General features: G+C 35.6%; 1 protein-coding gene across 3 annotated transcripts; it reads right to left on the reverse strand.

The window, feature by feature from the left end:
- Positions 1 to 4,436: 4,436 nt before the first annotated feature.
- LOC108675224 (brain acid soluble protein 1) lies at positions 4,437 to 14,340 on the reverse strand. Of its 3 annotated transcripts, none has more exons than XM_018163215.2 (5): positions 14,171 to 14,340; positions 9,218 to 9,279; positions 8,560 to 8,714; positions 6,380 to 7,097; positions 4,437 to 5,822 (listed from the first exon to the last, which is right to left on the reverse strand). In XM_018163215.2, exons 1-5 carry the CDS (start codon positions 14,225 to 14,227, stop codon positions 5,648 to 5,650), a joined length of 1,167 nt encoding a protein of 388 aa, XP_018018704.1. In that variant the 5' UTR covers positions 14,228 to 14,340; the 3' UTR covers positions 4,437 to 5,647. The 3 variants fall into 3 exon arrangements, with proteins under 3 accessions (XP_018018704.1, XP_047739902.1, XP_018018705.1); XM_047883946.1 differs by lacking the exon at positions 14,171 to 14,340 and adding an exon at positions 13,497 to 13,532; XM_018163216.2 differs by lacking the exon at positions 14,171 to 14,340 and adding an exon at positions 13,198 to 13,427.
- Positions 14,341 to 15,266: the final 926 nt, after the last annotated feature.

Raw genomic sequence — 15,266 nt, forward strand, 5'->3', positions numbered from 1 at the left:
ACAAGTGATTGGGTATTCTCGTCAAAAAACAATGGCGCTTCTCTGGAGATCGAATGCCAAGTTATTCATTCGTCATTCCTAATTTATTTAATGCGTAATAATTTTTTATTGTGTTAATGTGCTGCAAGTGCGACGTTACTCTCAAGGGAAAGAAAAACTTGGTTAGTCATTTGTACATTTTCATGATGATCTCGTACAATAGTTACTTAATAATTAAAAAATTTTCCTTGGGCCAAAGTGTTAGTACACTAAAAAAATGTATGGGTCATATGGACCAAATATTGAAACACTTTTTGCACGTAGCACTGATACGCCCTCATGCCGGGACAAATTGATTCAGATTTATCCACACAAGAACAAAAAGTGCATCGCTTTTAGAGCGCATCCTAATCGTCATCCGTGTCATCCGATACTCACAAAAAACTATCCCTAAAATAATCACCGAGTGAGAGCGAATGTTTCAACATCAATATCTTTCAATTCGAAACATATTTCCGAAAAAATCGGGAAAAAAACAATGAGAAAATGACACAGGAAAAGTCAACTTCTTGATCTAGATGACCATATGCCATAACTGTGTTCACACGAGATAAAAATATTGTCCACGCATTCTGAATCCAGAGTGATTTTTATATATATTTTTTATATATATATATATATATTTTTTTTTTAATTATAAACCCCAGCCAGCCTTCAAGTGGTTCTTTTCTTTTTTCTCAATTATTATTTAAATCGAATTAAAAATACACTTCTATAAATTGTCGGGGAAATATTACTAAAATATCGCGACTATGACACTGAGTTCAATTAATTTTAAATGGACGATAGTCAGCTAAAAAAAAACAAATTTTCAATGGTTGAAAAGAAAGTAAACAAATGTTTAATTTGAATCATTTCCGCCACCAGGTAAAAAAAATGAAATATCAACCTTGTTGCTGTAAAATTTTCAGTAAAGTTCAGTTTCAAGTGACCATTCCTAATTGAAGCAGTCCGTGATCTTGATACGACAGAAGTTCAGATCGCAAACGAAGACAACACATATGTTATCTAGAAGCGGTTCTGAAAACAACATAATATAAAAAATAGACTTAATTCTGCGCCACCATCACCGCGCAGATTAGTTTGATAATTTTTCTGTTCTTTAAGCCTCAATCACAAATTCAATACTTGGTTATTTTCAATGTTATCCAGTAATAATTACGCGTGTTACACAAGATTTTAAACCACACAATAAGAGAAATGTGATTAAAACACCGCAAAAATATTTTATTTCTTAAATACGGTGGCCCTTTGTAGGTGAACAATGAGCAAAGTTCGTGGTGAACATTGATGATGCGAATAAGTGAGCATTAACATGTAACATGTTGAGGCTTGCATGCAATAAATAGTTAAAGCCAAATCTCTAATGGCCGTAATTTGTTAATTTGTGTGTAAAAACGAGCGAAATTTTCGAAAAAGTCGAAACCCCGTGTTGTTCAATTATTCTCGGCTGAGTAAAGTTTTACAATTTTGGTCTATGCTAAAATTGGTTTTAAACATTGCAATAATCAGCCAGGAATGAGAAAAGAACCACATTCGAAAATATATTTTGGCGTTATAAATTGCAAAATAAAATAATTGCGACGATTAATGCAAAGACGATAAAAGTTACATTATTAAAACTGTGCCGGATTCAAACAAGTTTTGATTCCACAAAATGAAAACCAAAGTGACTTATCTTAACCGAACACTTGCCTACGCATTACAGCTACCATTGAGTTTCATTTAATTGCCACCAGGCGGGAATTTTGACAAGTAAATTTAGAACAATTGAAAAGATCATTTTCATTTAGCAGCCAACGATTGTCACCCGAAATTTTTAAATGGGTATATCAAAATCTACATTTCCGAGACCATGCAACATTTCATGTCATTAATAAAATTTAAGACAAACCTTTCACTTTTATTTTCGAGACAGTCAAGAGTCAATTCATTGCTGTGAACCCCTCCATCCAAAGTATAGGCAGATCGCCCTATCGATGGTCAGTATCGATATCGATTGTTTCCATATGTACCGTTCACAAAGATCTTGAATAAGGAAATTTCTCTGCCGCTCCTTGCCTAAGCAAACATCTCTGCCGTTGCATTTAACTACCAACTACTACTAACTTCAAAAAGACAATTCACTTCAAATTCTGGACACACTGTACATTGTACAAGGTCGTATCTATTTAACAATGGACTTAATCTCACCAAATGAAATAAATTTTTACATCAAATATTTCAAATTAGCAGGACAAGATTAATAAATTCCTGGAGTAAAACAGTTGACCTCATAAATCGTCTGCCCAAGTCACCGTAAAATTCTCAAATTTGAGACCAAGTCATTATCTGCCGAAATAAATAACTACTTTTAGATGACTGGTGTACCGAAATAACCTTTGATTTAGCGGGAAAAATTCAATGCAGTTATTCGGGAAATGTTAATTTTTGCGCCACAAGTTTGCCAGAACGAAACGTTCAATCGAACAAACGCACGTGATTATTAGGGGCAATTGGCAAATATGACGAAGCGGATGAGAAAAGGTGGGCGTTAGTTGATATACTCTCACAAAAATATCCATATAATAAACAGAAGTAGTAAAAATAAATTTACTCTGACCCTGCCATCAAAAGTGATGATATATGTGCATTTTGTGTTGATTATATCCAACAGGGATTAAAATGTACGAACATTTCTTTTGCATAGAATGATTTCCAGGTCGTTGAGCGTTAACAAACTTCTTTTTTCCGGTTGTTCAAACAATTACTCACTATCTTTAGTCAGCGAAGCGAACTACAGTGAAGCATGTGTAGTATTAAATTGAGGATCTCCAGCAAAAACTATACTGTTGGAACGTTGTCACTGGTTCACGATACTTGAAAGGGATAATATTCAATTTCAATCACAAGACAGGTTTTCAAGCAAACCCAGCGCGCATAAGTAGCCCGGTGTTGAATCATTTTAGGACGATCAATATCAAAAGTTGATTGTTTTATGACAGTCAATAGTCTGGGAACAAAGGTGGAGTCTATTTGGTTGAACACAGACTTTGTATGAACAAAAAAAAACTCGAACTGTGTGAATGTTTATATCCGAGATTAACTGGCACCTCAAAACGAGGCATTATTAATACTTTTTGAACTAAATCCATCTGGCGCTGTCGTGATGGCGGAAAATTTTCGACTCAAACCTAACCTAATCATCACGACTGGAAACTAGCACGAGTGTCTTGGAAGCATTGGAACCTTTGGTCAGGTTCCACAAAATTATTGCCACGTAAACTATCTAATAACGCAATCTCGTGACTACGAATTGCTCGCAAAAAATAAACAGTCGTTATCTGTTAAGAAATACACGACTAAGAAGCAGCGGTTTCTTTTTACGCAATTTTTGCAATAATGAATATCAGTCATTTATGAATAACGACGACAGGTACATCACAAATTGCGTCCCTGTCAGGTGCACAACTAACGTTCAACCGAGATGCTCTTTCCCCCACATTAACTTCGCACTGTCATACTAGGGGAGTAGAAGTTCACGAACACATTATAATTTTGGAATCGTATGCAAGTTATTGTGTTATAGGTCTTATTTCCTTTTCGTAATAAAAAAAGACCGAGGGGAAAGAAAAAACGGATCGTTTTTCTCTCCTCTCGGAACGTCCAGATTCTTTCATTAAACGTCCAGATTACGACAGTGCTTTACGTCAAGTTATTCGTTGAAACTATTCTAGAAATATCGAAGATATACAGCAAAATTTGGGAGACAGTATTTTATTTTTCATTTTTTTAATCGCCAAGAATTGCACTTCTGTACACACGACAGCCGAGAAAACACGAGAAAAAGCTGAATTTCCAAGGCTGCGTTAGACGAGGTTCATAGATTAAATTACAGGTGATCCAAACGCCCATCTTTCTGGCTGAACTATCCATCTTCAAAAACTGTATACATACTTTTCGTAACGGATCATTGTTTCACTGTATTGCAATAGTTTACCAGTTTTTTGAGTTACAGGCCTGACAATATGATAAAAAAAACTTACAGAAAAATGAAAGAACTTTTCGTTGGTAAGAGGATAATGTGTTTAATAACCTTCTCATTTTCAATGAACATCAAATAAAGACCAAGTACAAAAATTTAGGTAATTGACTTTAGGAAAGACGACTGTGCCGTCAACCTGATCACTTACTATACATAGGTTTCACCTATTTGAATTGTATCTCCGGACCTAACAATGGCGAGCTACATCTAGAGCATTACTGGTGATGAGATTTTCTTAGAAACAAACACTCAGTGGGAGCTTATAGCGAAGTTTTCAAAATAAAAAAAAAATAATTCGAAATAAAGGAAAATGTTCGCTAGAACTTTATGTTCCCCCAAAGAGAATATTATTCAAGGGGAAAAATACACAGCGAATAAATCACGAACTTTTCTCAAAAATTTGTCCACAAGACTAAGTCAGGATAAGATTTTTAGATTGAGGCCGAGTTGCGACCAAATCAGGACAGCTAATTTATTCGCTAAATTGCAAGTAAGGATATTCCCTTCAAAAAAATAAGCAGGCACGAGGAAACAACTATAACTCCAAAAAAAACTTCAACGAATGGGAATACATCAAGAAAAAAAATCCTTGGAATCGAAAATCGTCGGAGAATTTCCATGAAAATTAGGCGGCCTACTTTTGTTATCAAATGAACATAATTGAAATGCATCCCAGACTTCTATCTTATTTAGAATAAAGTCTACATTTAGAGTCCCAGTAGATTATCATTATTCGGCCTATCGCCTCTACTGAATAAATCAATGATGATTAACCGAATTTAGAAAAAAAAAACGCGCTTCAATACATCCGACTCCCAAATTTATAAAATAAAGCGTCTAAGACCATACCCAACATAACCAGATAAAAATAAAAATTTCAAGGTAATAATTTTCACATACGTTTTCTTACATCAGAACAGCATTGTTACCACCCAAAATTTGTACCAAATTGCACGAGATAAATTTACCCAGCGGAAAAATGTATCAAATTTTCTTCAAGTCAGTCACTAAGAGGCCGATAATATGAAGTACGTTATAAGAATTTGTACATGAGGCGCACCAGAGCCGACGTTTGGCTGCAGCGAAGACAACGCTCAGCAATAGAGGCAAACAAGAGCCTATTCAGGTCAACACTCTCAAACGTCTTTTTTAACTGTTCCTTTTCCAATTAATAAATTTGAAACGTATTTACGGTTCGCTCATAGTCATTTATTTCTTGGAAGGGGCCAAGTTTAAATAAGAATAAGTATCGGTTTCCCTCAACAGGCTTCAGTTTGCTCCCATGCGCTCAACTTACACTAAATCCTTCGCGTGGAGTGGATAAAAAAAACTGCTGGAGTGACAGAGTTCTCAAGAACTTAATTTTTCGCGAACACTTAAAAGATGGTACTTAGCACGAAAATATCATAAGACCAAGATAATTAATTTTGTCCATGATCAAGACACATTATCTAAAACGTCCAGAGCTCGAAAGCTCTCAATTCAAGCACCAACTATTAAGTTTAAGCCTGATGTCAGTAGAACAATGGTCCCTCCAGCAAGTATGCAATTTAACATAAAAGTGAAGATAAAGTGTACAGAGAACTACTCGGTAGCGGCATTAGCAGCGACAGCAGCCGGGGTGGGTGTGGCAGCAGGTGCAGCAGCTGAAGCAGGAGTGACGGCCTTGGTTTGCTCTGCAGGCTTTAGGGCGGCGTTGGAAGGCGTCTGCTGGTTGTTGCTTGCCGGACTCAAACCTCCCAATGCCGGCCGATTGATACTGGAAGCAAAATACGCTCGTAGAGTGCAAGTAAAAATTAATATTTTCAGTTTAGTGAGAGCCAAAAGTGGTTTTTGTACCACGCATTCTATTGGGAAACAGGAATTTCAAGTGAATTCAATATTCTACCCTTTTGCCATCAAATTTCGCCAAGTGGCAAAATTTTGTAGTGTTAAACACAAATGCTTTTCTAACTTGATTAGCGGATTTTTAAAAGAGGTATACTTGGATAAGTTAGTTTTGCAACAGAAATATGAAGAAGCCTTTTCCTAGCATTTCTTTGAATAGCAGGAAAAAGCATTATTTCTAACATCTAACCGAACATTTATGTAGCAAAGGTAAGGTTATACTTCTTCTTATGCCACAATAAGGCCATGCTACTGTAATATATTATAATAAAAAATATTAGTAAAACCATCATCGAATAGTGTCTAATTGAGAACGGATTCATCAAGCTGAATCTCGGCTTCATCGAACTAAAGCTTCAAGCTGAAAATTTAATTTTGCTGATCTACTAAGAAATACGAGTTGAAAATCAGAGCGAGATCCAATTTTACCTGTTTGGAGAGTCGGCGGGTCTAACTGGCGACTGCCCACAGGAATTGTTGACAGGCTTGGCTGGAGAACTGACAGGTGAGTTACCAGATGCAGGTTTGGCCGGAGATGCTGAGATTGGCTTAGAAGGACTCTGGCTGTTGCTGACGGGAGCCTTGGCAGAAGATGTGTTCGTTTGAGCAGCAGTAGGAGCGGCGGGAGCTTTTGCAGGTGATGATTGATTCTCACTTGAGGCTGCGGCTGTTTTGGTGGGCGAAGAAGCAGCCTCTGCTGCAGAGGGCTTGGAGGACTCAGCAGCTTTTGCGGGAGATGCATTGGATTTGGAAGTATCTGTCGCTTTGGCTGGGGAAGCCGCAGGTGATGCAACTTTAGCAGGTGATGCAGCAGGAGATGCAACTTTGACAGAGGATGTTGATTTTACAGGACTTTTTTGTTCTTCTTTCTTATTTTCTCCGTCTTTCTTATTATCTTCATCTTTTTTATTATCACCCTCCTTTTTATTATCTTCGCCTTTCTTACTGTCTCCATCATTCTTTGCACTTTTATCATTGGAGTCATCACCATCTACTTTGTCATCAGATTTCTCTTCTTCTGTTTCCATCTTCTCTTCCGCGTCATTGCTGACCTTCTCTTCACTCTTCTCAGGGGTAACTTCATCCCCAGTTTCGTCCTCAGTGCTCTCATCTGCTTTCTTATTTTTGGGTGTTCTTCCTCTACGACCTACATTAAAAATAATCAATACATGAAAAAACCTTCAACAAACCATTGCATAAATGTTTCGTAACAAGGAAAAAACTTCAAAATAATAGAAGATACTGAACATCTTTTTGAGTTTTTGCATAACAGAGTATCTATGTTTGACACGGATTCCTAGGCTACTTGTGAACAAATTTGCTGGCTGCATTTAGACTTCAGCATTTGACTTTTTTGTCTTCGTCGGGCAATGAAGAGAGTTATTATAAATTTGGTCTTGAAGACTAGGAAGCCGACAGTTTAAGGAGATGATATAGCAATGAGTTAACCATGGGTTTGGCTTTAAAACCCCGAAAAACCCTTATTCTACGGTTTTCAAACCATGGGTTTGGCTTTAAAACCCCAAAAAACCCTTATTCTATGGTTTTCAATTAATGTTGACACCAAGAAAAAAAATTTTAAATGCACATATTGTTGGCATAGTTATGTGAAAATTGTTCTCTGAAATATTTATCAATATAAAATTTTTATTAATCTTTGCTAGTCTGGTAATCGTAATTAAATAGCTTGAAAAAAAAAATACAAAATGTCTCAATTGTGAATGGATCTATGGGTAACCCAATTATTGAGAGAACCTCATGGGAATTAGGACACATAGTCTGAGGCACAGCTCTTGGGTGGACTATTAGGAAATAAAAAGGTTGCCTGTTTACAAGCAAGTATCTGATCTGAACTAAGAAGTGCCAAGAAAAAATAACTATAAGCCATTCAATATGAATAAAGAGAGATGAACGATTTGTACAATTAATGAATATAGGTAATGAATGGCTAATAATCAAATAGTTATCAATCAGAAAGTGAATCCATCATAATTATAATCAACAATCAAAAGTAAGGGTAGGTACTTATTTTGCATGGAGACATGGAAGGAAATATTTTTTTTAATAACTTAAAATGAGTTAATCAAAACTTTGGAACCAGAATACATTAATATTATAAATTCATGTATAGTAATAATTGTTTTTGAATTTGAAACAAAATATTTTAGGTAAATAAAATATTTTATACTAAGAAAGGCACCCATTTAATTTTGAGCTTTGATCACAAAATAATTTTGAGCTTTGATCATGGAATAATTTTGAGCTCTGATCCTAAAATAATTTTTAGCTCTAATCACAAAATAATTTTTAGCTCTTGTCACAAAATAATTTTTAGCTCGTCACAAAATAATTTTGAGCTCTTATCACAAAATAATTTTGAGCTCTTGTCACAAAATAATTTTTAGCTCTTGTCACAAAATAATTTTGAGCTCTTATCACAAAATAATTTTGAGCTCTTGTCACAAAATAATTTTTAGCTCTTGTCACAAAATAATTTTGAGCTCTTATCACAAAATAATTTTGAGCTCTTGTCACAAAATAATTTTTAGCTCTTGTCACAAAATAATTTTTAGCTCTTATCACAAAATAATTTAGTGTTGATGACAAACCTGCAGCAGCTCCTCGCTGCCTCTTGGGTGGGGGAGGGGTGTAGACAATTCCTTTAGCAGCAGCTCGGGTGCGTCGTCGTGAGCCTCCTTCTTCCTCCACAGAGCTGTTGTCCAGACCCACCTCCTTCATCAGTGCTTCAGCCTCACTTGAAGCTCTGCACATAACAAGTGCTTTCAATTTAAACTGCAGTAAAATAAACGTGAGAACTGCAGTAAAATAACTGTGAGAACAATTCAACAAAAGCAGATAGTATAACACATACATAATGAAGCAATGGGTCACTTAGAAAGAAAAAACAAGCATTGAAAATATGATGACATATTTAGTGGTAGATGTTTTTTTGAATCATTTTATCCACTTTAAATTTCAAAAATACACAAAACCATCACACTAGCCAATGTTTTATGAATAAATACAACTGCAATGTATACATTTATATATCTAAACCATGATTTAACTTGTGGTCCTTCAAATCTTCCAGGATAGTCTTGGCTCCTGCATTAAAGCTGATATATATTCCTGTTTTAAATATGAAATATATTCCTGTCTTAAATATGAAATATATTCCTACCTTAAAACTGACATGTGTCTATGTCATAAATATGATATACCTATTGTCCTATCTTCAAACTTCTAATAAAACTAATGTGTACGCACCTGCCTCTCTTCTTGCGGCCCTTGGGAGTGGTTGGAGTGCCCTCAGATGATGTGTCCATTTTCTGTGTGATTAAAATTCATCATAAGATTGCATTACGAGACTTAAAGCAATTAAAATTGCATACAAATTAAAAATGCAAAAGAAAACAATGCAGCCAAATGGAGTATAGATGAAATTATCTAAAGAAAACCTTTTCCAGTTTCCTCTTAAACATGATGAAGAACACAGCACAAAAAATAATAAACACATTTCAAAATAACAAGTAATAGATATTCCAAACAAGATTGCATTAGGCTTAATAAAAAACAATATAATTGCATGAAGCCAATAAAATAATAAAAATTATCCATTGTCCATATAATTAACAGTAAATAGTGCTCTGACTCATTCAATAAGATTGACAGACTTTCTCAAAAAAAGCTTCAAACACACTCAACTTTAGTTTTTTTTAGTTTTTTAACAAACCCCCCCACTTTTAGTTTTTAACAAAAACCCCCAAAACTCAAAAACTATTTGACATAGAAAAATTTTGTCAATGGGCGTTAAAGGCCTGATACTGAGGCTATGTAACACAATAGAAATATAAGAAAATTATGCATATCTACTAGGTTAAAAAATGAAAAATGTGACCCACAAAAAAGAGCTATTATTTAAAGCCTGTCATAGAACCTCCTCCAATTTTTTCATTTTTTGGTAAAATAACTCCAGGTTTTGGTGCATTGTAGTAGAACTCTTCTAGTTAACTAAAAACTTAAAAGCAAAGAAAACTCCACTAAAATAGTTCTACTACAATGCACCAAAACCTGGAGTTATTTGGAGTTATTTTACCAAAAAATATAATTGATTTTACCACCCAGTCTAAGATACCCCAAGAGCTGGGGTAACAAAGACCATCACTTTTTTTGAAGTTACATCAAAACTATGAGAGACAAGAGCCAGCAATTTATGGTGAGTGAACCTAGAGTATAGACCTGTATTTTGCATGTTTCAATTCAAGCTTAATTTAGCTAGTAAAAAATGGCATCATTTATAAAAAAAAGTGGTCTATGTTACCCCATTTTACGGTACATGTATTTATTAGGACCTAACGATAATGTTTTCCTCATGAAAATTGTTTGAATTTTGCCATCGTTTGTTTTTGCCATATTTATATGACAATATGGGCTGAAATTCACAGTGATCAAGTAATTTCTTCCAAGCAACTGAACAGATTCAAACGAAATTTTGAATTTACAGTCCTAACTACCGAACGGTGATGTTTAGCGTGAAAATTTTTTCAATTGTGCCTTTGTGCGCAAGTTTTTTTTTTTTATTTTACCTTCAATCATGATTTAAACAGCAATACGTGCCTAAATTCGCAGTAATCTAGAAATTTTTTCCAACTACTCAACAGATTTAAACGAAACTTAGTATTTAAATACCTAACCTCAGCAACAGTGATGTTTACAATTCTTTCATTTTGCCTTTGTTTGCCAGTCATATGGCTATATACTCTTGGTTTAACCGGCCAGTAGAAAAGCTGGTTGTTCCTCCTAAGCTCCTCTATCTGTATAACTCGCGAACGAAAGCAAAATAGAAAAATTGTCACAAGCTAAACATCACCGTTGAGAGGTTATGTTTTTATATACAAAGTTTTGTTGAAATCAGTTCTGTAGTTTAGAAGAAATTTCTTGATCGCTGCGAATTTAAGTGACAAATTACCCGGCGATACGGGCCAAATATAAGGAAGTGTGGAATAAAGAACGACGGTGAAATTTTAAAAAACTCACAAATGAAGGTAAAATAAAAAAAAATTATAAGCTTAAAAATCACCGTTTGGTAGTTAGGAATGTATATTCTAAATTTAGTTCAAATCTGTTAAATAGGGTAAACGCAGTATATTCTGACGTCATTAGCAATTCTGACACTTCTCGACTTTATTTAAGCTTTTTCTTAGTTCCATGCATTTGTTGATTGAAATAGTGACGTCATACTTTTGCGCACCATACTATTGCCAAAACACTAGGTCTGGGCCGTCTGGCAGGAAAATGTTGGTATCCAAAGAGAAACAGTGCGCGTCACCCGACAAGAACATCAAAAAATGTGTCAAAGTTGATAGTTGACCCTGCTCTACCAAATAGTAATAAACTGTTTGTGTAGAAAGAATATTATGGTTTGAGACTTTTAAATGTCTGTGAATATCCTTCAGGTATACTTGTACTTGCTGATTTCAAGTGGTAAAAAAATTAATGGATGATTAAGTTAAGAGAGGATTTTAGACACACAAAAACTAATTCCAACACAGCTTGAAATTAGACACACACAGCTTGTTCCAAGCTGTGTGCAAAAATTAAAATTTTCTCAACTAAAAGCTTAATAGCTCTTAATTAAAAGCCCAATTAAGTAGTGTTCAATATTCAATAGTGTTCAAATTCCAAGCTGTGTCATATTCCAATACAGCTCACCCACCGATCGGAATTCAAACACAGGAGTGTCAGTATTATGAATTAGTAGTTTGAAGCGCAGCCAGCATTAGTTTCACAAATTGCCAAATTTAGTCACACTGACTCACACACAGTGTCGGAATATATGGATTTGGTAGGTTTGCATTCTAAAGGCTTTTAAATAAATATGGCAACATTTTGTGATGTTTCATTGTTTCTGGCATGTAGTGCAGTGTTTTGAGAGTGATGTAAAGCAAACAGAACTCAAGTTGCGCGTACGGTGTATTTTTATAGCCATTCATTTTTTGCTACTTCCTCAAAGTGTTGGAATATACCGCGTTTACCCTAGTTTGGACAAATTCTTTCATCACTGTGAATTTTGGCCTGTTTTGCAATATATGCGTAACTCACGAATGAATGGGAAATTAAAAAAAATACAAGCTAAACATCAGTGATTTACATCAGTACATCACCATTAAGTTCTGATGAATACGTGTTCAGTTTCATAGACCTGCATTCTTTAGTTTGGGACCACTATGCAGAGGGTGGATGCAGCGTCGCCAATATATGGATTTTCAAGCCCAAAGCGTCGCCGGCCATTTTAAAGATGCGTTGCCAGGTAATTTTTAATGAAAAGCCATTTACGCTGAGTAATGACGAACTATTTACAAGCCACGAACTTAGTTACAAGGTTGCATGCACATGTTACCCCAAATAACTAATTTTACCCTAAAAACAGTCCGATTGTACAGCAAGTGTCAACTGAACATGTAATAAAGCAGTCTGACTGTCTGACCGCTCTAATGTGACCGAAACTACGCAATCGAAAAAACGTTGTTTACATTTTATGCGGGAACGCATCGCAACTGGTTTCCGGACAAGCTTCGCTGCATCGTATTCCATCCAACGCACCGGAAACCTTACTTTTTTTCTAAATAGTTGGCCAAAGACTGAGAAATATGTTAAATGCAAGAATTTCAATCTAAATGTGTCGGCAAGATCTTCTGAAGGCGAAAATTTGGCTACTGAAGTGTCGCCAAAGATCTTGCAATATTCATCCACTCTCTGCACAGTGGGTTTGGGAGATATTACTTGATAATTAAAATTGGAAATTGGTTGTGAGACCGGCCATATATTTGCCAGCAACGTCCTAGGTTTCTAGAGCCGAAACAGTTAAAACGGCTGAAAAACATTGGTTAACTAAATGAGGATCTATTTGTGAAACACACATTTGTGTTTAACCTTTATCTTTCAAATTGCAGCATACTAAATTTCAAGAAAGAGGCGTATGTCTGTGGGGGGCGCTAGAAATTCACTAGGGAGCCAAAGGGGGCGCCAGCCTGAAAAAGTTTGGGAACCACTGAGTCACTGACAGTACTGACTTAGAGGCTTACTAAGGTCACACTCAACCATGAACCAATAAGAACCATCCACAATAAATCCATGATCTCAGACAATATGGTCCACCTAAAACAATTCTAGTATTTTACAGACATAAGTAGGCATAGTAATAGAAGCAACCTAAACAATCATATCCATGTTATTGCATCGTTCACCTAAAACTGCTGTGAAAAATAGCCGACAACGCTAAATGTGGGGACAATTTTTTCACTTGAACTGTAATGAATGGCGTTGAATGTGAATGTTGATTAAAACACGAGCGAGATATTTCACTCCTTTTAATTCCGGAAAATTTTAAAAATCTGTTAAAAGCACCATACTTCTATACTGTCTGACAGAGTCAGAGACTATCTTGAAGTAAATCCGCTCTTATTTACTCAAACGGCGAGTTCTCAAAGCAGGAGTGCCAATTTTTGGCGTTCAACGTGTTAGAGAATCGGAAGGGTTGACAAACCTGAAAAGATCGACCAAGCATCCAACGGAATTACGTAGATATGCGGTCATTTGCAAATACACTCAACTGATTAGCATAACTAACCGTGCCCCGTGTTATGATTATTTATAGATAAAAGCGTATATATAATAAAATAAGGTTGTTGCTGCTATTCTATATACAACTTGGCAACAACGAATACAAGATACGATGCATCGTACGTCAGGCAGGCAGTAAGGGTGCTAGCGCGCGAATTTAAAGAACACGCGTATAATTTCAAATAAACAGCACAGCATTAATTGCATAAAATCAAGATTTGTAGCTAATTTATATCTTCAAGAAGTCATTTAAACAAAAATTTTAATACAAAATTGCTCAATTCTCTGCAAATCACAAGGGAACAACAGTGAATCAATGTAACCTTTAGTTGCACTACCAACGCCATTTTGATGAACGTTGCAGAAAACGCTAGTAGATCGTTAGAAAATGGTTTTTATGGTGTACATAAATCAAAAATTCACTTTCATTAGCTAAAAGAATCAAATTTATATTCTAATCGAATCTTAAAAATAACATAGTATTGACATGAGTCAACTTTGAGTTTGAAGGTTGAAACACTTGCGACGTACGAAGGAACACACAAATACACGAGAATGCCGGTATTCGTTGCTTATTTTTCAAACTGCGCAAATTACCTGCGGTGATTCTTCAACACTATTCTCTAAAGCACTGCTAGCACCATTTTCAGCCATTATACTTCAAAAATACCAATTTGAATCACAAAATTTCGACCCGATTCAGAAGAAGCGGCGTCCTTGCGTCGGAATGGAGTTTGGATGGCGGGAGCCGCTTTTACCCAAACTCTGAAAAGACAAAATAAAATTAAACATGGACCATTCACGGTATAGTATTGGTTATCGGAAAATATTAGATTAAGAGAAGAAAATACTTAAATAAGAGAGAATAAATAATGATTTTCATGTTAAAACTGATTTTTTACTGAGATAAATAACACTTCCAGTGCAATCCTGTTTCAACTTCATCTATGAACAGTCCCCTTTTCCCTATCCTTCCTCCCCCTTTTACGAAATCCTCCCACTCTAACTACTTCTCACTATGGCGTACATCGTATACGGTCAAGTAAGGTGTGCGAATAGTCGACCCCTGACTTCAGTTTCCACAAATGATGGGCAGTAATATGATTAATGAAAATGTAATAATACTTTGTAGGCCAAGATTCATCTCAAATTTTATTACATCAAACATTTCCTATAGGTAATAGATGGATGAAGACATGGAGAAATATATATTTAGACTTAAAATGCCTAGCACCATATCGAACCCGGCGCAAGTCTAGTACATATTTCTAACTATCGACAGTTTGGAAAAGATCAGGTAGAATGGCCTGTTTGTAGATCTCATATGTACAAGTTGCGAAAAGTACAGCAGGAATCGGCGACAGCCCACATCAGGTTTATTCTTCAGCGCCGACTTCACTATTAGCTATGCAGTGCTACATTCATTGAATATCAGATTGGACATATTTAATTTCAATTACGTTTATTTTTATATAAACTTGGATCGATAACGTTGTTACTCACACAACTGATACAACTGCCTACCTTATAAATTACACTATAGAAATTACACCTCAGAAACTTGTGCGGCCGGTCTCCAATTTTGCGTGAGCCTGAAAAATCTCGAAAACTGGAGGACGCAGCTCAATGAAACATCGCATACCAGTTAAATAGAACCTAGTGGTGATGTATAGGTCGTGGCCATTCTTTCCGA

Source organism: Hyalella azteca, unplaced genomic scaffold (assembly GCF_000764305.2).
Source record: "Hyalella azteca isolate HAZT.00-mixed unplaced genomic scaffold, Hazt_2.0.2 contig14089, whole genome shotgun sequence".
Classification (NCBI taxonomy): domain Eukaryota; kingdom Metazoa; phylum Arthropoda; class Malacostraca; order Amphipoda; family Hyalellidae; genus Hyalella; species Hyalella azteca.

Bases quoted from the DNA above. Each gene is read 5' to 3' on its own strand.
- LOC108675224 (XM_018163215.2), bottom strand. From the start codon at position 14,227: ATGGCTGAAAATGGTGCTAGCAGTGCTTTAGAGAATAGTGTTGAAGAA. The intron at 8,715-9,217 runs GTGCGTACACAT...TGTTATGTGCAG, and splicing joins GGCCGCAAGAAGAGAGGCAG to AGCTTCAAGTGAGGCTGAAG. The intron at 5,823-6,379 runs GTAAAATTGGAT...TTTTGCTTCCAG, and splicing joins CCCGCCGACTCTCCAAACAG to TATCAATCGGCCGGCATTGG.